Raw genomic sequence first — 17543 nt, 5'->3', positions numbered from 1 at the left:
GGAAAAGGCGTAGCCGTTGTTGAAGAACTAACTCCCTTTGCTGATTTATCGCTCGAAAAGAAAGGTCGCATATTATCTCTGGGACCGGCTGAAAGCCCCGGCTGGCAAAGTCCGACAGGATGGAACACGACCCGCGCCAGTCTATCCACGAGATATGCCTGGCCAGAGAGATGGCTGTCCGCCCAGGCAAGCCAATGCTAGTGACAGTTCGAAGCGCTTCAGCATTAGTCCCTAGGTCGCGGCCAATTGGTGAGGACGCTGTAGCAGACCATCGTCAAGATGATGTTGAGCGACCCGAAGGTAAGTTTGGCTTCCCTGTGTTGAGTTCTGACTTGTTTGTCTTTTTGTTCTGACGGTCGTAGAAGCAGACTCCTCATTGCTGAGCATAGAATCCGAAAATGTGCCAGGTGTGGTCCCGCGAGGGCACAACGTCTCTGGGCGCACCGTCTCTGGGCCGCGAGTGCTGTTTATGCTGGAGACGGACGCCTGGTCTACGTTTCCGAATCCAGGTTGCTCGCACGAACGGTGGTGTGGTCACATGCCACGGCCTCGCATCCTGTTCAGGCCGGACGGGGAAGAGCCAGTTGGGGGGGCGAACGATTTGCTGAGAGGTCTGAGTCGCTCAGGTACGGGACTGCCCACGCTGCCACTCCCCCAAATTCAAACTGCCCCAGAACACTGCATCGTTACCGCAACATTGAATCTTCTGCGCGCGTCAGCTGGGGGAAAAATTCAGTGACATGGCGGAGAACACGATGGACGACCCTTTCCACCAGAGCCCCTCCGAGCTCCCGAGCGAACTGGGACCCTTTCTTCTGAGGGCCATATCGTCCGGTGGGAGCTTCGTTCCGGCAGAGCTCGAGTATCGCCTGCCTGCTGGTACCTAACCTCTCCACTCCCACCTACAAGACTCCTACTCTCGTTCCAACAATAGCTATTATGGCTATTGTAGAGGCTACAGCTAACATCATTGAAGTTTCATACAGTACCGAAGTCATGGCAGCCCCTCCGCCGTATCCAGAGGTGCAGGCTCGACGAGTCAGTGGTAAGTCGCCAACAGCACCCAACAGCACCCACATCCCAATAAGACGCTCTCTGACCGACTTTAAACGCAGAGCAACATCGCTCGACACTTCGCACCGTGGACTGGATCATGAATCTACCCGAAGCGGCCACCACTGCTCCCGGACACGCCCCTCCTCTTGCTGTAAGTTGTTCGAACGTCTTGACCGAATTCGCTTTTGCTCTCCTTCGCTGAACCTAACCTGAGTAGGCTATGGAAAGCAACCACGCCGGAAATCGCGTGGTCATGGGCAACTCGGATCGAGAGCATCATTATCAGATGCCCGGCGAGTCGGCCATCCGTGGGAACTTCATCCCTCTTTCCACTTCGTTTCAAGCGCGTTCGCCATCGCCCCGACGCAAGCAGGGATCTCACGTGCTGCAGCTCAGCTTGACTGATTCCCAGATGGATAAACTGACGGCGGCGTAAGTGCTTAGACCCGCGAGTAACTTGGCTTGGCGACAATCATGCTGACCGCTCCGCTCACAGGCTGTCCTCGGAGGGCGACGATGAACCTTTTGCTCGAGGCAGGCCCAGAGACACGGCCCAGAACAATGAGCCGGTGAGAAATATCGAGCAGAATACGGGCGGGAGCATGCGAGCGACTACTACTACACGCTCCCGTACGCGCTCCCTTTCCCCGGTCAAGTCCGGTTTGATCAAGACTCCCGTGACCCAGAGCATCCGCCAGGGCATCGCATACGGCAATGCGAGCAGATCGCCGGGCAAGGCACAGGAGGTTCGCTTCGCCGATCGGACTACGCCCGCAGCTAATGGAACGCCGTCTCGCTCCGGCAAACGCGCGGTGAGAGGCCCTCCGCCTCCCATTGACACGGACATTGCTCGGTACTATGCGAAGCAGGAGGCCGCGTTTGACCGTCCGATTATCGTCCATCGCCCGCCCGAGAGGGATGCTTCGCCCGTGCGTGATGATCCTAACCAGCGTAATCCGTTCGAGCGATCTTCCTCGGTTTACTCCCAGGACTCCACCAAAGAGCGCCATCCCACCCGCATCAGTCCTCTGCGCATTCACAAGCATTACGAGCCCAAGCATGTCAGTATTCTCCAGGATTACGCCCAGAAAGCGGACAAGGGCTCCGCGGGACTCGACATCAACGGAACCGCGGATGAATCGTCCAGCGGAGCAGAGCAGTCCTACACCCCATTGGCGCCCTTCCTCGCCCAGGGACCGACCATCAGAAAGGCTTCCAAGACCATGATTGGCGAGGGCGGATGGCTCGAGAATACCTCCAGGCCCGCACCGACGGGCTCCCCGAACCGCGCGGGCGGCTTCCTTGGCAACATGATCAAGAAGGCAAAGGAGATGGCAAGCAAAGAACCCCCCCTCCCCCAGTCTCTGACACAAAACACGTATACAGTTCAAACCACTAACACTTTCCCGCAGATCTCCGAGGCAGGCTCCGACAACCGCGCGCAGCGCAAATCGCGCGAGTCGGACAAAGACAGAGACAAGGGCCGCCCGGCCTCGCGCGGGCTCGCCATCTCGCTCAGCCCGCGCGAGCAGAGCCTGCTGTACTGCGAGCTCGAGTTCGTGCTGGCGACGGCGCTCAACGACTACATCACGGCCCAGTTCAATGCGGGCCGGCTGGAGGCCGACCGGCTCAAGAAGGTGGCCGAGGACTGGCAGCGCAAGGGCCGGCCCAAGGTGGTCGGGTTCCGCTACGACCTGGAGACGCAGCTGGACCTGGTGCGCATGCACGTGCACGACTTCAAGTTCTACTCGCGCGTGGCCGCCACGACCGCCCTCCTGGGCATCATCGACACCATGAAGGCCAACGCGCGCGTGCTGCGCATCCGCACCTTCTGCCAGCCCGACACCGTCGTCGCCAAGCAGCTGCTCGACTCCCAGAGCCTGTTCAACATCCTCGGCTGCCCGGAGGACCAGCAGATCAAGCTGGCCGAGATCTTTGCGTTCTTCAAGGCCGCCATCGAGCGCGAGCGCCTGCTGGCGAAGCAGGAGCAGGAGCAGGAGCATCAGGGTCACGATCACGGTCACGGACAGGAGACCACCGCTGGTACTTCGACTGCGGCTACTGCTCCTTCGACCATGCGCAATAGCAGGAGCCCGAAGCACCAGGGCGGCGGCGAGACGAGTGACTGGTGGGCTACCACGGCCACGACGCAGATCCATCGCAGCGACCCGCATGCTGCCGGTATCGGCGGAATGGATCCTGCCCAGTATGACCAGCAGAACGAGTAAGGGGTTCTTCTTCTCTCGGGCATTTGGTGTGGTGTGTCTGTGTGGCCGCCCCCCTTGGCAGAGTTGCTGCGTTTGTTTTTGTTACATTGCAACCGGGTTCTCTTTCTTTTCTGTCAAGGCGCTTCCCGTTTAATCTCGGCTACGGGTCGTCGACAAAGCCTTACTTCAAGGGAGCTCGTTCTACCAATCTGGTAGCGGTCGCTCTGGCTTTTGGGACCAAACTGTCCCGTCCTCCCCGTTCTGGGCTCGATGCTACATAGCCTGGGTCACACGACTGATCTATGGGAGTCGTTTTCATGGTTGTTCTTGTCGGAGTTATCTTGAGGTCATTTCCCCGGATGGGCTCCCTGGCGTTTCTCACGGGATGGCGCTCGCATGGACGATACCTCCCTTGGTTTGTGGAACTGGGAACAGGTCCTTGCGGACTTACCAAGGAGGCAGGCGTATTACGGGGTTTGGCAGAGTGTCGGGTTTATATCCATGTATGTGTAACAACAAAAAGAGAGCATCTGAGCTACATTGCTCACATAGCAAAATGAAGGCAATATATACTTAAAACGCTGGGGCCGTTGATCGAGTGACTCTAGTCCGACCGACCGGTTGAGTTGGAGACTGCGAGGGAGAAAATGTGAAGCATGTACGGCCACCGGCCTTAGGTATGTGCCTTGGCTGTTCTGCTTATCCATAATAATACAGAGGAACCATAACAACGAGATATTGCCCGACCAAAATGATGTAGTTACACGCTATGCCCAACTCCTCCGTGTATGTCTACAAAAGTACATCTTGATGAAATGCCGCCATCCGGTAACATGTATCACAACCCAACCTCCCATTAAGTGTACAATACACGCCTATGTCCTACAGCCCAACCCAAAGACAGAAAGAAAGAACCCCCCAGGAAAGAACCACCTCAATACCTGACCCAATCCCCACCGCCACCCCTCTCTCGACTCCCCTTCCTCCCAAGACCATCATCCCTATGAGATCTACCATTATCCTCCCTATACCTCCCAGCCTCCCCGCTCCCCTGAGTTCCCCCCTTCCGCTCCTCCAGCCGCTTCTCAATCGCATTTGCCCCCAGCCCGCCAACCGCAGCACCCACCACGGTGGAGAGCAGCCGATGCCTCTCCCTCTCCCTACTATTATAATTATCTCCGCCACCCCTCCCACGACCGTGACCGTGACCGTGTGAGTGGTGGTGCTCGCTAACCTCGGCAGCCGCAAGCCCGCCCACGATGGCGCCCAGCACGCCGGCGCCTAGGCCCGACGTGGAGGGCGTGAATGTGGATGCGAGCAGGGAGCGTGCTTTTGCCAGCGGCGAGCGAGACCGGGACCGGGACCGAGAGCGGGAACGGGAACGGGAACGGGAACGGGAACGGGAGTGAGAGGGGCTGGTGGTGTTGCGGTTGCGGTTGCGGCTGTCGCTGGCCCAGGCGGAGCCCCTCCCTCGGTCTCGCTCTCGGTCACGGCTGCGACGCGGCATGATGGTTGTCTGTTCTGCTGCCCACGTGTCTGTAGTGGGCCCTCCTGCTGCGCGCTTGGTTGGTCCAGGGCCTGCGGCGCCCGAAGCCATGGGCGGTGCGGTGGGAGGATAGAATGGGGTGGGGCCGTCGTATTGGAAGCGCGGGCGATGGTCGGGGGACATGTCGCGGACGCGGCGCGGGCCTGGGGTGGGCGAGCGGCGCCGAGGAGGGGAGTAATCCGACTCTGAGTCGGAGTGGTAACGTGGCATTGTGCGGAGATGGAGCTGGGGTGTTTGGCCGGATGAAGAGTAACTGAGACAGTGCCGATGGTGGTCGGGTTATATGTGTTTAGCGAGAAGCTGTCTGTTAATGATCGCGCGTCTTTCTTGAGACCTGAAATGGGGCTGAGCCTCGTGCTCGGAACTGCCGACGCCTGGATGTGCCGAACTGCCGGCGGAGTTTTGTGTAAGGATGTACCAATGTATTTGCGGTGGTATATTGCCTTCTCGGGCAAAGGAATGAGCTTCCAGAATGGCTCGGCCTCCGGTCCCTAGGTTGATGCTGTGTACTGCTGTTGCTCGCCCTTGTACTTGTCAAATGATACTGGATGTGAGATATCAAGTCGACAGCCGCTCGGTCTGTCAATTCACATCAATCCGCCACCTTGTCGGTGAGAAAAAAAAAAGTTGAACGCCGCTCTGCCTGGGTTGGCCGGGAAAGGATGAGATGATAAATATAACCAAGGCTTTAGAATAGAGCCAACCTGCTGGACCACATAGTGTAGGATGAACGCTGGCGATCAACTCAACTTTGGGATGCTCAATTGTGGGGCACGCGATGATGTCACCGGGTTGCAGAAGCCGCGTGCTCGGGATGTTACCGTTACCTGAACTTCATCCTATCAGCCTGCGGCGTACAAGTACCATTCATCGTGGAACTGGGAATTGAAACTGTCCGACTGGACCAACCCTAATGTGCACAGTCCGTTGGAAGGCTCACATCACAGACTGCCGTGGATTGCAATGGATTAGCATTAATCAATATATGTTATCCTTCCATCTTGATCCTTTACCACAGCTTTCTCCCTTGGCCCCTGAAATTGTTCGGTTGGCTCCCAACGCGACGGCGGTAGCGACGCCTTGACTGATTTACTGGCTCGGCGAGTATGTCAGGACATAGGGCAGATCCGTCGCATCCCCGCTCCCGGCCAGCCGGATAACAGATCCGCTTCCCACCGACCGTACGCTGGCGCTGGAAGCTTGGCTAGCCGGGTACGGGAGTCTTGTGTGCGCAAAGCTCTCCGAGCTAGATGCCCTCGACAGACCGGTATGTCGACTCTTGGGCGTCGTTGGCGCGGTGCGATACTGCCATGTATTAGCGGACGAGTTGCGCAACCCTAATCCAGGCCGCAAGTGTTTTGAGCTTGCCGTGCTCGAGCTGTCTCTGCGTGCTATGTCTGGACCATCATCTCGGTGCAAGCCTTGGGAGGTGGCCGAACTCGACGAGCTCGTGCCGCGCGGCGCATCGTTATCGATGTCGCTGTACGAAGACTCGCGGCTCGACGAGGCGCCATCCACGTAACTTGCCAGCGCGGTAGGGCTGAGCGGATGCATGTTCCGCAAGATCTCCGCGAAGAGGTGCATCAGGTTGCGGAACTGCTCGTTGGACAACGGTCTCGCAGAGAAGCGCGCAGCCTCGTACCGAGCGAGAAACTCGGCTGTTGTGGGGAGGGGTGCCAGGACCGCCAGATCGGTGAGATGCATCAGATACTCGCGGAGGCCCATGGACTCTGGTCGTTGAAGAAGTGCGATTGCATCCGGATCCAGTTCGGGGGGCACAGCCCGGGACTCTGGATCCGGAGGCGCGAGCGTGAGAGCCTTTGCCTCGATCAAATTGGGCAGTTCTTGGACGACGGTGTCGTATTGCAGGTCAGGCAGATCTGGGGAGGTAGGCGACGACCAGCCAGGATGCTCAATCTCACCCCAGACTGCCTTGTGCTGCACGATTCCGACACTCGCGCCCTCGTCTGGCGCGGTGCTCTTCTTGAAATCTGACGGGGAGGGCTGGCGTGCCCCAGAATTGCGTGTTTCCTGCCTATTTCCTCCGCTGCCTGACTGAGACTCTTGGCCGAGATGGACAAGTGGCACCCGCGGCCTGGCCTCGTACGCAATCGCGGCGCTCCTGCCGAGGCCCTCCACGATCATCCGACGCACGTCACGCGGAACATCGCCTTTCTCGATGGGAATCCATTGCTTTGGTATGGATGCAAGCACGGAGCGGCTAATGTAGAGACGGGTGGCATAGATGAAAGCCACGACCAGAATCGTCGCGACGTAGCAGACGGTGATGACGAGGATGTCGTAGTTTCGACGGCTCCGCACGGCTTGCAGGATCACATCAATAGGCGTAACAACGATGAATGCAAATAGGATTAGGTAAAGGAAGTAGTAGAGGAAGTTATAAACGATGGAAAAGAGGAGCGACGCGGCTGACATGACCGCGATTTACCCCCCAACCGTGGGCTGCACAACGGGGAGATTGCGAAGCACGGCGCACGGCAGCGTAATGCTAGTGATGGTCATGGCTGCGCTGAATTGATAGCAGGCTTCAAGAGCGAGAATTGCGGCAGTCTCTGGGATCGAGGTGCGGCATTGCCGCGGTGCACCTGTGGTTGACCGTTGAGCCGGCAGTTTAATGGAACTCGGGAAGTTACGAGCTTCAATTAATCCTCGAGCTCTACCGCCAACACCGAGTCATGGTTCTGCCGCTCTTCACCGCCTCGCTGCTTGCAAAAGGCAAGTGACAACCCTATAGGTCAATAGGTGACGGACTCAATGGAGGCAGTGCCAAGATGGTACAGGCTTAGTAGTCTCAGAGTCTCTGCCACAGCATTGATTCCAACAATCATAGATAAGCGGGCGTTTCGGAGCTAGAGGGAGAGGGCCTGATATTAATTGAACCCCAATTCCTATGGTGCATTTGAGGAGACATTGAAATTAAGGTAGGTAGGTAGGTAGGTAGGTAGGTAGGTAGGTAGGTAGGTAGGTATGTGTGGCTGTTAGGCAAGGGTAGATTTTCTTTTTTGCTGTACGTACCGAATTCGAGAGTGAGTTTGGACGGGCCCCAATGCTTTTTACCAGACCCTTTCATATCATCTAAAAAAACAGAAGCCAGATATGATCTGCTTTTGTACATTCTGATACACCCCGGCCAGCCGTTATCCCAAAGCCTAGCCTAATAACCCTCTAGTCCAGTTGTGATGTATGAAACAGCCGGCTCCTCCCCCAAACCAATCACTTCCTCCCGTTCCTAACCTCCTGCACCTCCCCCTCGGACCCAACCAACCCTGCCGCTTCCCTCGCCAACCTCACATCCGCCAAGCTCAGCCTCAAATCCCTCGCATATGGGCTAAACGCTCCTACCAGCTTCGCCAGCGCATCCCTGACCGCCTCCAAAACCTGCTCCACTTCGGGACACTCCCGCTTGCCCTCGACATCGGTCCAGTGCGTGGCCAGCTCCGCCTTAAACCCGTCCAGTTTCTTCGCCAGGCCCGTCAGGGCGCGGATGATGGCCGCCACGTCCCGCTGCACGTTGCCGTACTTGTCCTCGTGCAGGCTGTGCACGGCCAGCTGGCTGAGCGCAACGGCCGCGTTGATGTACAGGCTTGGCTCGCCGTAGGGGCCGCCGAAAACCGCGTGGGTGAGACGCCGGCGGTAGTGCTGCCTGAAGGGCCAGCCGACGGGCGAATGAAGAACCTTGAGGGCGAGGTCTTTGAAGAGGCCTTGCGTGTCTTCTGTGCCGGTGGCCTCTTTCTGGAGTTTGATAAGCCCCTGCTTGGCGGACTCGACAGCCCTTTTCGCGGCCGGGCTGAGCTGGGACGCCTGGCCGGGCGCGAGAGCCGTTTGGTTGACGGCTTTCTCCACCCGGTTGAGGAAATTTCCTTTGTTCGCATGGATTGGCTGGAAGATGGGATCGTCCTTCGGGGGAGAGGTCGTCCGCTTTCGTTCTTCGGCTGGCGGCTCAGCGGGAGCAGGCGCGGGTGCCGGCGGTGCCACGTAAGTGTCAATATTTGTTTCCATGGTCTTGAGAATGTCTAGACAGAGCTTGTAGACCTGGGACCACATGGGACCGTCCTTGCGATCGATGTCTTCAAAAATAGCTTTGCGTCTCTCGGGGAAGTCGCGGGCGATAAAGGCCAACTCCCACATGGCAAAGCACTGATGAGGTTAGAGATCAGAAGCTAGAAAAGGATGAGGGGTAGGGTAACCGCCGAGCATACCTTGATGGAAAGCTTCTTATTCTTCAGTCCATTCAGGAGACTGCCATTCGGGTCCTTTGAATCCGATGTCAATGGCTTTCCGTGCTTCAGGGGACTCTTAACCAAGAAGAGGGAGAAAGCATTGTTGGCAACTGTCCAGGCGAACATGAGCATCAGGCTCACGAGGTAACAGCGCAAGATATTCGAGAAGGAGTAAGGCAGAGTCGGGGGAACCATGTTGCTCCTGGGGAGGTTGTAGATGGGGCGTAAGAACACCATCATGGTCTTCCATAATGGGGCGCGGAAGAACATGGGATAAAGGACACCACTGATCATAAGGCCGAATAATGACTGGTTGATCGTGTATAGGAGGATTTCTGGCAGCCGATCCCGGAACCGGCGAACCTGGAGGGACGAGTCCCCATCCTCGGGCTTCTTCCCGCTCCTATTGTGCGGCCTAGCAACGCCGATCGCCAGCCTGTCGATGTCCCCGAAGAGATGTTGCAGTGCCTGGTAGACCCCCAGAAGCACCAGATGGGTAGTCAGGAAGATCGGCTTCTCGTTAAGCCTCGCCCTGTCCGACACGAAATAGGTGACCCGCTCCATGCCCGAACCTTCGGGCACCGACCACAGGTAAATCTGACTGAAGACGAATGCCGACAATGCATATGTCAGAACGGTCTCGACGGTCTGGAACTTCGGCGCATAGCGGAAGAAGGTGTGGACAGCCGAGTCGGAGGTACGCAGCCCGGGGTGGTACTGGGCGATTCGAAGGATGATGACGGAGATGCTGCAGAAGAAGAAGAGGACGGCACGGAGGCCGGTCGGCCCGATTGGAAACCATGACCAAAATACTGTGAAGACATCGTTAGAGCCATAGTCCCTAGCCAGGAGGGAGCTTCAGAGCTTACGAGAACTCCAATTCGCCAAGAGCAGCGCCTGGAGGTATGCGACGGCGAGCACAAACAAGCTTGCCGTTGCAAAGCGCCGTTGCAGCGCTGGCTGTAGGAAATCCTTATACGGAGGCCTCCTGACTGTCGCTGCCGCCATCTTCGCCGCACATCGTCCAGGAGACGTTGGCTTGCTGTGTTGTGGTCGGTTTGCCGACACGAGTTGAACTGTCTGCAAATAAAAAAGCTGTGTTGAAGCAGCCCGCCAACTGTTACGGCGGAAACGCGATGCTTGAGTAGCGCCCCACATGTGCACCTCTGATTGGTTAAGGCCTCATTACGTAGGTGTGGGGAGTCGGAAGTCAACCCAGGAAGCATGCGACCGGCAGGTTCGCTCGTTCGACAGGGTTCCTTATCATGTCACAGGCAACCAACCTCAACAACACCGGTCAACAAGATTGACGACATCATCCAACCGCACGCCAGCGCCGTCGCTCGACGCATATCGCTCGCTATCGCATGTTTCACGCCGTCGTTTATCGCATTGTATCACCGATTGGGCCGCGCGACTATACGCAATGTCTTTCGACCAGCTCTCGTCGCTAGAGGCGGGGCGCCGCCGAGGCAGCCCCAGCTACGCCGATGATCCCGAATTCCAGCGCCTTTCGCAGGACCTGATGAATAAGATTTTCAAGCTCAACGGTAACAATCAGCGACTGACTGGAGAAGTCGGGCACTTGGGGACACGGCGCGACACGCCACGGGTGCGGGAGCGGGTGCATGAGTTGATTGAGGAGTCGCGCGGGATGTTCAAGGAGGTGGGCGAAGGCGTCAAGAGGATCCAGACATGGGAGGACGTTACAGTACGCTTTCCCCACTCTCCTCCACGGTATCACGCTGCTAACCCATTTCCCAGCCAGCACAAAAGTACATGCAACAGAAGTTATCGCGCGAATTCCAGGGTTCGCTCTCGGAGTTCCAGAACCTCCAACGACAAGCGCTTGAGAAACAGAAAGCCTCCGTCTCAGCAGCGCGCGCTGCCGTCGAGAGCGAAGGCGGCGCCACCGGCGGTGCGGGCGGGCCCCCGAGCCCACAACTCCTCCAGCAGCAGGAATTAACCCGGCTCGCTCCTCAGGATGAAGTCGACTTCCAGGAAGCGCTCATCATCGAGCGCGAGGAGGAGATCCGCAACATTGAGCAGGGCGTGGGTGACCTCAACGTGCTGTTCCAGCAGGTGGCCCAAATCGTGACGGAGCAGGGCGAAACGCTCGACACCATCGAGCGGCAGGTCGAAGTGATACGAGACGATACGCGCGGGGCGGACCGCGAGCTGATCAGCGCGGCGAGGTACCAGAAGAATGCGCGGAGCAAAGCGTGTTGCCTGTTGCTTGTTCTGGCGGTTATTCTGACGATCGTGTTGTTGGCGGTATTTTTGGGATGATGGCGACTGGGAAGGTGTAATGGCATCATTTGCTGTACAGGAGGGCGTTTGGAGTTATCCTCGCAGGTCTATATCCATTTCGTATTTGCACATTCCAAATCAAACTTTTTTCCTCGCAGTTCCCTCCGGCTCTTTGGGTGGCGGTGGAACAATAGGCCGCTCCTTTGGTTTGGCTGGAGGGACCTGCTTGGGAAGCGGCATCAGCTTCCATACGATCGAAGTTTGGGCCCACGTCAGTGCTGCCGAGGTGACCCAATACAGATGCAAGGCGGCCGGCAGGTCCATCGTGAGGAAGCCGGCGGACGTAGCGACAACCAGGAATCCCCTGTGCATCCGCAGGCGCCACTTGGACGTGGCCACCGTGGCTTCCGGCGGGGTATCCAAATTGAGCAGGGCCCTTAGCCCAACCTGCGACTTCGGCACCAGATTCATCACGAGGATAGCAGACAGGGCAAGCGGCAGGACATGGTATGGATCCGCCACCATGAGGTCAGGAAACCAGAGACAGCCGCCCGTCGCCATCGAAGTATCGGCGCCGACGCCGGAGACAGCGCTGGCCAGCGTCTCCTGAACATCGGCCTGCTCCGTCGCCAGAGAGCTCAGATCCACCTCAGAATGCACAACCTCGTGCACTTGACCCTCGATTCCACCCGTTCCCACTCCTCCCCCCGAAGACCCCCCAGGAGCAACCGCACCATCCGCCTCGGGCTGCTTCTTCGGCGGCCCAAGAACAAACGTGCCCAGCAGCCCCCTCGGCCCACCACACATCCTCCGCAGCGCCTCAATCCCGACCACCCAGAAGGGAAACACCATGAGAGAGGGCACCCAATCCTTCCACCTCTGCACGCCCCACCGCTTATTCCGCCGCGCGGTCTCCTGATTGTTCGCTTTCAATAACAGCCTCTTCCGCTTGTCCAATGTCGCCAGACTTGATCTGTGACTACTCCCATTATTCGTCTTTACCTCCTCCGCCATGTCCCGGATCAGCTCGCTCCTCAACCGCACCACATACGCCCGCTCCAGCGGCTGCAGCTGGAGTGTGGCGCGCCGCACCGCCACGCGCCGCGAGTAGATCACCGCCGGCAGGCGGGTGAATAGATTGAGTGTCAGGGCGAAGAGTGGGATGGTGATGTACCATGGTGTGGCGGTTACCGAGTGCAGGGTGGTGAGGACGGTCTCGGCGGACGAGATGGCACTCGTGATGAAGGGGGTGATAGAGAACTGGCGGCGGGAGGGGACCGGGTTGAACAGCGGTTTTGAGTGCAGGTGAGACAGTGTTGGTATTGTTTGATGGTTAGCGTGTGCTTGGTTGTAGGGGAGGACGAGAGGTCGTCGGAGAGAGGAGAAGCGTCGTGATGGTGATGTTGGCGAGGCTCGGAGTGTACTAGAGAGAGCATGGCCGGCCCGAATATCGGTGAAGGGCCTTATGCGGCTGATGGCCATGATCGGTGGTCAATCGGCTGGCGCCTACGTTATTTGCTGGTCATGTCGTGAAAAGAAGCTCACTTCTCATCTCATCGGGTGAGAGTTTCACATGAACTTGCGATCTCAGATTGGACATGTTCGATGCCGAGAACTCGAATGTCTTGGCAAAGCGCGCTAACGCGCCAAGACCGTTGCAGGGGGTCCGTGCTTGTCCCGGGTGACACTGTGGGACGTCATCTGGAAGCTCGATCCGCCAAATACCATCCCGTGCTCTGACCAGCTGTCCGAGCTGCAATTGCCCGCCCAGATACTTTAGATACTCAACCTCTCCGAGCTATCCCTCAACTCATCCACACCGATGGTTTCCCAATAGCAGCATTTTCGTCTCTCGTTCCTTTTCCACATACCTTCTCGAATCTCCCCAGAATCAAGCGGCCCATCGATGGCGGATACCTGCTCCGCCGAGAGCGCCAGCACTTGCTCGACTCAACACAGCTTCCCTTTCATGGATAGCAAATTCCTCTCCCATGTCGCCCTCCCGATTTTATGTCTCACTCCGTTAGCGCATATCCTCTTCTTTCCTCTGCTCTGGCGAGCATTGGGGTCTCTCCTTGGCTGGTACCTGCGCAAAAAGACGGACGGACGGCGATGCCACATTCTCGAGCTTGTTGAGGCGGATGAAAAAGCTTACCAGGAAGAGAGGAGGAAAGGCGGCAGCAGCAAGGATGGCACAGAGAACGGCGGATTGGAGAAGATCGACGCCTCAAGTTTCCTAACGGCGAGGAACGGGGCTCTGGGCGACGACAGTTGGGACGGCATTGTGGGCTTCTTCCACCCGTTTTGGTGAGTTATGCGACTCCAGGACCTTGCTGCTGCGTTGTTATCTAACTGGGGCAGTAATGCTGGCGGCGGCGGAGAGAGGGTTCTCTGGGCAGCCGTCCGGGCCACCCAGCAACGCTGGCCAAAGGCTAAGTGCGTCGTGTACACCGGCGACCACGGCGTCACCAAGGATGCGATGTTAGCCAGGGTGAAGGTAAGCCAGACTGCTCCGGACACTCATGATCAACCCCCCACGCTAATTCTCCGCGCAGAACCGCTTCAACATCCACCTCCATCCGCCGACCGTTAACTTTCTCTATCTCTCGACCCGCCACTGGGTGCTCGCCTCCACCTGGCCACGCTTCACCCTCGCCGGCCAGTCCCTCGGCTCGCTCATCCTCGCTTGGGACGCCTTCTCCCTACTCGTCCCGGACATCTTCGTCGACACAATGGGCTACGCCTTCGCGCTGGGCCTGTCCAAGTTCCTGTTCCGCGACGTGCCCACGGGCGCCTACGTGCACTACCCAACCATCTCGACCGACATGCTAGAATCGCTCGACCCTGCCTCCGCCGTTGGCGCGCTAGGCGTCAACGCAGGCAAGGGCGTGGGCCTGCGCGGCAGCGTCAAGAAGCTGTACTGGCGGCTGTTCGCCAGCGCCTACTCGCGCGTGGGCGCGTCGGCCGACGTGGTCATGACCAACTCGAGCTGGACGCAGGGCCACATCCAGAAGCTCTGGGGCCCGCTGCGCCGAAAGAAAAAGATGACGGCTGCGACTGCCCATCCCATCGCCGTCGTCTACCCACCCGTGGCCGTCCGCGAGCTCGAGCAGGAAGTCGACGTGTCTCCCGCGAGCGAGGCCAGGCGGGAGAAGATGCTCCTGTACATCGCGCAGTTCCGCCCGGAGAAGAACCACCAGCTCATCCTGCAGGCCTTCGCCGAATTCCTCAAATCGGGCAGCGAAGCGGCACGCGACGCGAGGCTGGTGCTGGTGGGTAGCGTACGGGACGACCACGATTCCAAGCGGGTGTACCAGCTCCGCCTGCTCGTGAACGAGCTGCATATCCGGGACAGGGTCGAGTTCCACCTGGACGCGTCGTGGCCCGAGATCCTGGACTGGCTGCGCCGCGCGTCGGTCGGGGTCAACGGCATGTGGAACGAGCATTTCGGTATCGGGGTGGTCGAGTACCAGGCTGCGGGCCTGGTGGCGGTCGTGCATGATAGCGGCGGGCCGAAGATGGATATCGTGGTTGATGTGGAGGGGGAGCCGACTGGTAAGACCCTCCATTTTCTCATTTTGTCTGGGTCGGGATCTAGGAGAGGGATAACAGCTAACAAGCGGTTTCGGTTTATTATCCGATCTAGGCTTCCACGCGACTACGTCAACGGAGTTTGCGCAGGGCTTCGAGAAGGCCCTGAGCCTGCCGAATCCACATGCCGTTCGCCAGCGGGCGAGGCAGTCGGCCAAGCGGTTTACCGAGGAGGAGTTTGCTAGGCGATGGACGGAGGAAATGGAGAAGTTGGTGGCGGCGAGGATAGGGAAGAAGTTGGCGTGATGTGGATGCCCTTTTCCCCTTACTTTCCTCTTCGTCTTTCCTTACTCATCGTTTCCCTCTAGTAGATACATGGATACCCCTTTCCTTCATGCATCTTGGGGCATAGCAGGTGTTAGGGTACCTCATCGGTTTAGTATAGTCTTTCCAAGGAATCCTTAGTATAGTCACTCTACAGTTGCCCACCGCTTTTCTGAACACGGGCTTCTCTATAGTTGAAACACCACCAAATAGTTAGGGGTCTACTCATCAACGCGGTTCAAGATCGCCACGCCTTCCACATGCCCCGTCTGCGGGAAGAAATCAAACCCCCTGATACTCTCAATCGCATACCTGACATTCTTCTTCTTCTCCCCCCCTTCCTCTCCTCCCTCCTTGCCCTCCTCCCCGAACCCCTCTTCCACCTGGCCCCTCACCAAAACGCCCACGTCCCTCGCCTGGGTATGCACGTTACAACTGACATACACGACCCTCCTCGGCCCGTACTCGAGCAGCTGCCGCAAGAAGCTGGCGTCGCACCCCTTGCGCGGCGGGTCCAGCACGACGACGGTCTCGTCCGGGTCGTAGGCGCTGACGCTCTTGAACAGCTCGGGCGCGTCGGCCGCGAGGAAGCGGCACTGCGCCTCGTCCAGCCCGTTGAGCGCCGCGTTGCGCCGCGCGAAGGCGATCGACTTCTCGGCGATGTCGATCCCGATCGAGCCGCCCGGGAAGAGCGACGACTGCGTGATGGTGAAGAGCCCCGACCCGGAGTAGGCGTCGATCAGGTACCGGATTGGTTTCGGCTCTGTGGTAGTAGTAGTGGCGGCGGGGTGGGTGCCGCCGCTGCTGCTGTCGGGTGCGGACGACGTGGGAGAAGGCGGCGGCGGGAGGATGTGTTCCCGGATGTAGGCGGTGAAGGGGGGTAGGATGGAGTTGTTGTTTTGGAAGAAGGCGCCGGCGGGGTTGGTGAAGACGAACGAGTCGATGTACTCCGTGCTGGTGGCGTTCTGGTCTGTGATGCACGTCTTGAAATCCGTGTGCGTGTCGCTGTCGACGCGGATGGCGGTCGGGGGGGTTCCCTCTGGCGGCTGGGGGATGTCGGAGGGGGAGGATTTGGGGACGCGCTTGGTGTTCTCGCGCAACAGGATGGTCGCGCCCTTGGTGTACTTCCCATACTCGACCGCCAGACGCGCGCGCTCCTCGGTCAGGCCCTTGCGCACGGTCTCCGTGGCGATGGGGCAGTCTTCGATGTCCAGCACTTTGCGCGTGTTTTTGGGCGTAAAGCCGAACGGCGGCATCTGCTCATGGCCCTTCTTCGGGCCCCGCCTGGGGTTGCCTCGGGGCCCGTCGAAGTGAGGCGTGAGCTTGGTGCGGTAGCCATACTGCAGCGGGCTGCCGATAGTATCGAGGATCTCGGGGACCAGCTCGGGCGGCAGCTGTGAGAAGTTGCGGTATGCCTTGACCACAATGTTCTTCTTTATCCGGAGCTGCTCGGCGTAGTCCAGCATCTGAAACTGGCACCCAGAGCACTTGGCGAAGTACGGGCACTGGATTCGGCTGTCGTCGCGGACGGGAGAAGGCTTGACGACCGAGAGGAAGTCGGCCGCCGTGTACCCGTCGTTGTGATTATGACGGTACACCTTGACCTTCACCGTATCTCCGGGGACGGAAAACGGCACCACGTAGAGATGGTCGGACCCCTTCTGCTTGGCCAGCCCATCGCCCGTTGAGGACAGCTCCACCACGTCAACTTCGATCTCACTGCCCTCCTCCGGCAGCGGCGCGCTTTCCTCAGCCGCGCCGTCCTCGGCTTCGTCGGTGATCTTCTGTGAAGCCAACAGCGCCTGCACATCCGCTAGCAGCACCTCTTCATGGGAACCCTCCTGAACGGGCTTCTGCTTCTTCCTGTACTTTGCCGCCTTACGGTGTTGGCCCTGAAACGGCCGCTTGCCGTGCTGCTTTTGGCTGCTTGTCTGCCGAGCCTGCGGTAAGCTGCCGACATTCACGGCGCTCTGAGTAGTAGCCATGGTGAATTTCGTCCGTCTCAAGATGCTGGACGTAGAAGTCTGGCTGCCTATGACTCGAGTGAAAGTGGACGGGACCTTTGAGAAAACTTTGATGTTGCCGAGTCGCATCGGTGACCGTTACGCCCAGGATGCACCGAACCGCAAGCTGCCCTGCAGTCGTAGTGTGAGACAGGAGGGCCGCTTATTAGTCAATTTAACTCTTCCCGATTGAGTGAAGTCGGAAGTTCTTATACAGGAGTGTCATTCCGAGAACCCAAGCTTGACCAAATGGGAAAAAGAGACTTTGATAGTAAGTCAGTTGACCAATCGAAACGGGCCCATTTCGACTGGCTCACCGTCGCACCTTTCGCACTGTGTACGGTACCTCTCTAATCCTTACCTCGCTTGCTCTTGTCCCATTCGA

At 58.4% G+C, this 17543-nt stretch overlaps 8 protein-coding genes across 8 annotated transcripts; 3 read left to right on the top strand and 5 right to left on the bottom strand.

Annotated features, from left to right (window-relative positions):
• Window positions 1-119: 119 nt before the first annotated feature.
• Window positions 120-3425, top strand: B0T15DRAFT_558538 (uncharacterized protein; the record flags this gene model as incomplete). The annotated part of the gene is made up of 6 exons (XM_062870473.1): window positions 120-273; window positions 390-714; window positions 737-879; window positions 1116-1207; window positions 1274-1488; window positions 1553-3425. 6 exons carry the CDS (start codon window positions 120-122, stop codon window positions 3282-3284), a joined length of 2661 nt encoding a protein of 886 aa, XP_062720413.1. The 3' UTR covers window positions 3285-3425.
• Window positions 3426-3896: 471 nt separating this feature from the next.
• B0T15DRAFT_249119 (uncharacterized protein) lies at window positions 3897-5205 on the bottom strand. The gene has a single exon (XM_062863146.1). It carries the CDS (start codon window positions 5017-5019, stop codon window positions 4198-4200), a length of 822 nt encoding a protein of 273 aa, XP_062720412.1. The 5' UTR covers window positions 5020-5205; the 3' UTR covers window positions 3897-4197.
• A 464-nt stretch (window positions 5206-5669) lies between these two features.
• Window positions 5670-7571, bottom strand: B0T15DRAFT_249104 (uncharacterized protein). Its single transcript, XM_062863145.1, has one exon. It carries the CDS (start codon window positions 7243-7245, stop codon window positions 5899-5901), a length of 1347 nt encoding a protein of 448 aa, XP_062720411.1. The 5' UTR covers window positions 7246-7571; the 3' UTR covers window positions 5670-5898.
• Window positions 7572-7751: 180 nt separating this feature from the next.
• Window positions 7752-10147, bottom strand: B0T15DRAFT_418855 (nucleoporin protein Ndc1-Nup). Its single transcript, XM_062865517.1, has 3 exons — window positions 9920-10147; window positions 9030-9862; window positions 7752-8967 (listed from the first exon to the last, which is right to left on the bottom strand). Exons 1-3 carry the CDS (start codon window positions 10056-10058, stop codon window positions 8044-8046), a joined length of 1896 nt encoding a protein of 631 aa, XP_062720410.1. The 5' UTR covers window positions 10059-10147; the 3' UTR covers window positions 7752-8043.
• Window positions 10148-10476: 329 nt separating this feature from the next.
• B0T15DRAFT_399329 (t-SNARE) lies at window positions 10477-11339 on the top strand (the record flags this gene model as incomplete). The annotated part of the gene is made up of 2 exons (XM_062864996.1): window positions 10477-10761; window positions 10815-11339. 2 exons carry the CDS (start codon window positions 10477-10479, stop codon window positions 11337-11339), a joined length of 810 nt encoding a protein of 269 aa, XP_062720409.1.
• Window positions 11340-11480: 141 nt separating this feature from the next.
• Window positions 11481-12566, bottom strand: B0T15DRAFT_374924 (uncharacterized protein; the record flags this gene model as incomplete). The annotated part of the gene is made up of 2 exons (XM_062864223.1): window positions 11481-11903; window positions 11964-12566. Coding segments are annotated over 2 exons (1026 nt in total), but the record flags the coding sequence as incomplete, so codon positions are not given.
• A 464-nt stretch (window positions 12567-13030) lies between these two features.
• B0T15DRAFT_537098 (glycosyltransferase family 4 protein) lies at window positions 13031-15532 on the top strand. The gene is made up of 4 exons (XM_062869598.1): window positions 13031-13607; window positions 13662-13797; window positions 13856-14855; window positions 14947-15532. Exons 1-4 carry the CDS (start codon window positions 13207-13209, stop codon window positions 15135-15137), a joined length of 1728 nt encoding a protein of 575 aa, XP_062720407.1. The 5' UTR covers window positions 13031-13206; the 3' UTR covers window positions 15138-15532.
• Window positions 15377-17140, bottom strand: B0T15DRAFT_400583 (S-adenosyl-L-methionine-dependent methyltransferase; the record flags this gene model as incomplete). Its single annotated transcript, XM_062865069.1, has 1 exon — window positions 15377-17140. The coding sequence occupies one exon, from the start codon at window positions 17138-17140 to the stop codon at window positions 15377-15379; it is 1764 nt and encodes a 587-aa protein (XP_062720406.1).
• Window positions 17141-17543: the final 403 nt, after the last annotated feature.

The sequence above is a fragment of the Chaetomium strumarium genome (assembly GCF_033439665.1).
Source record: "Chaetomium strumarium strain CBS 333.67 chromosome Unknown B0T15scaffold_5, whole genome shotgun sequence".
In the NCBI taxonomy this organism is placed as follows: domain Eukaryota; kingdom Fungi; phylum Ascomycota; class Sordariomycetes; order Sordariales; family Chaetomiaceae; genus Chaetomium; species Chaetomium strumarium.
The sequence above is the reverse complement of the archived record's forward strand: the minus strand, read 5'-3'. Positions and strand labels throughout refer to the sequence as shown.

Coding starts and splice junctions, on each gene's coding strand:
- B0T15DRAFT_249104 (XM_062863145.1), bottom strand. CDS start 7,245: ATGTCAGCCGCGTCGCTCCTCTTTTCCATCGTTTATAACTTCCTCTAC.
- B0T15DRAFT_537098 (XM_062869598.1), top strand. CDS start 13,207: ATGGCGGATACCTGCTCCGCCGAGAGCGCCAGCACTTGCTCGACTCAA. Junction 13,608..13,661: donor GGCTTCTTCCACCCGTTTTG/GTGAGTTATGCG, acceptor TAACTGGGGCAG/TAATGCTGGCGGCGGCGGAG. Junction 13,798..13,855: donor CGATGTTAGCCAGGGTGAAG/GTAAGCCAGACT, acceptor TTCTCCGCGCAG/AACCGCTTCAACATCCACCT.
- B0T15DRAFT_249119 (XM_062863146.1), bottom strand. CDS start 5,019: ATGCCACGTTACCACTCCGACTCAGAGTCGGATTACTCCCCTCCTCGG.
- B0T15DRAFT_418855 (XM_062865517.1), bottom strand. CDS start 10,058: ATGGCGGCAGCGACAGTCAGGAGGCCTCCGTATAAGGATTTCCTACAG. Junction 9,863..9,919: donor CTTGGCGAATTGGAGTTCTC/GTAAGCTCTGAA, acceptor ATGTCTTCACAG/TATTTTGGTCATGGTTTCCA. Junction 8,968..9,029: donor ATAAGAAGCTTTCCATCAAG/GTATGCTCGGCG, acceptor TAACCTCATCAG/TGCTTTGCCATGTGGGAGTT.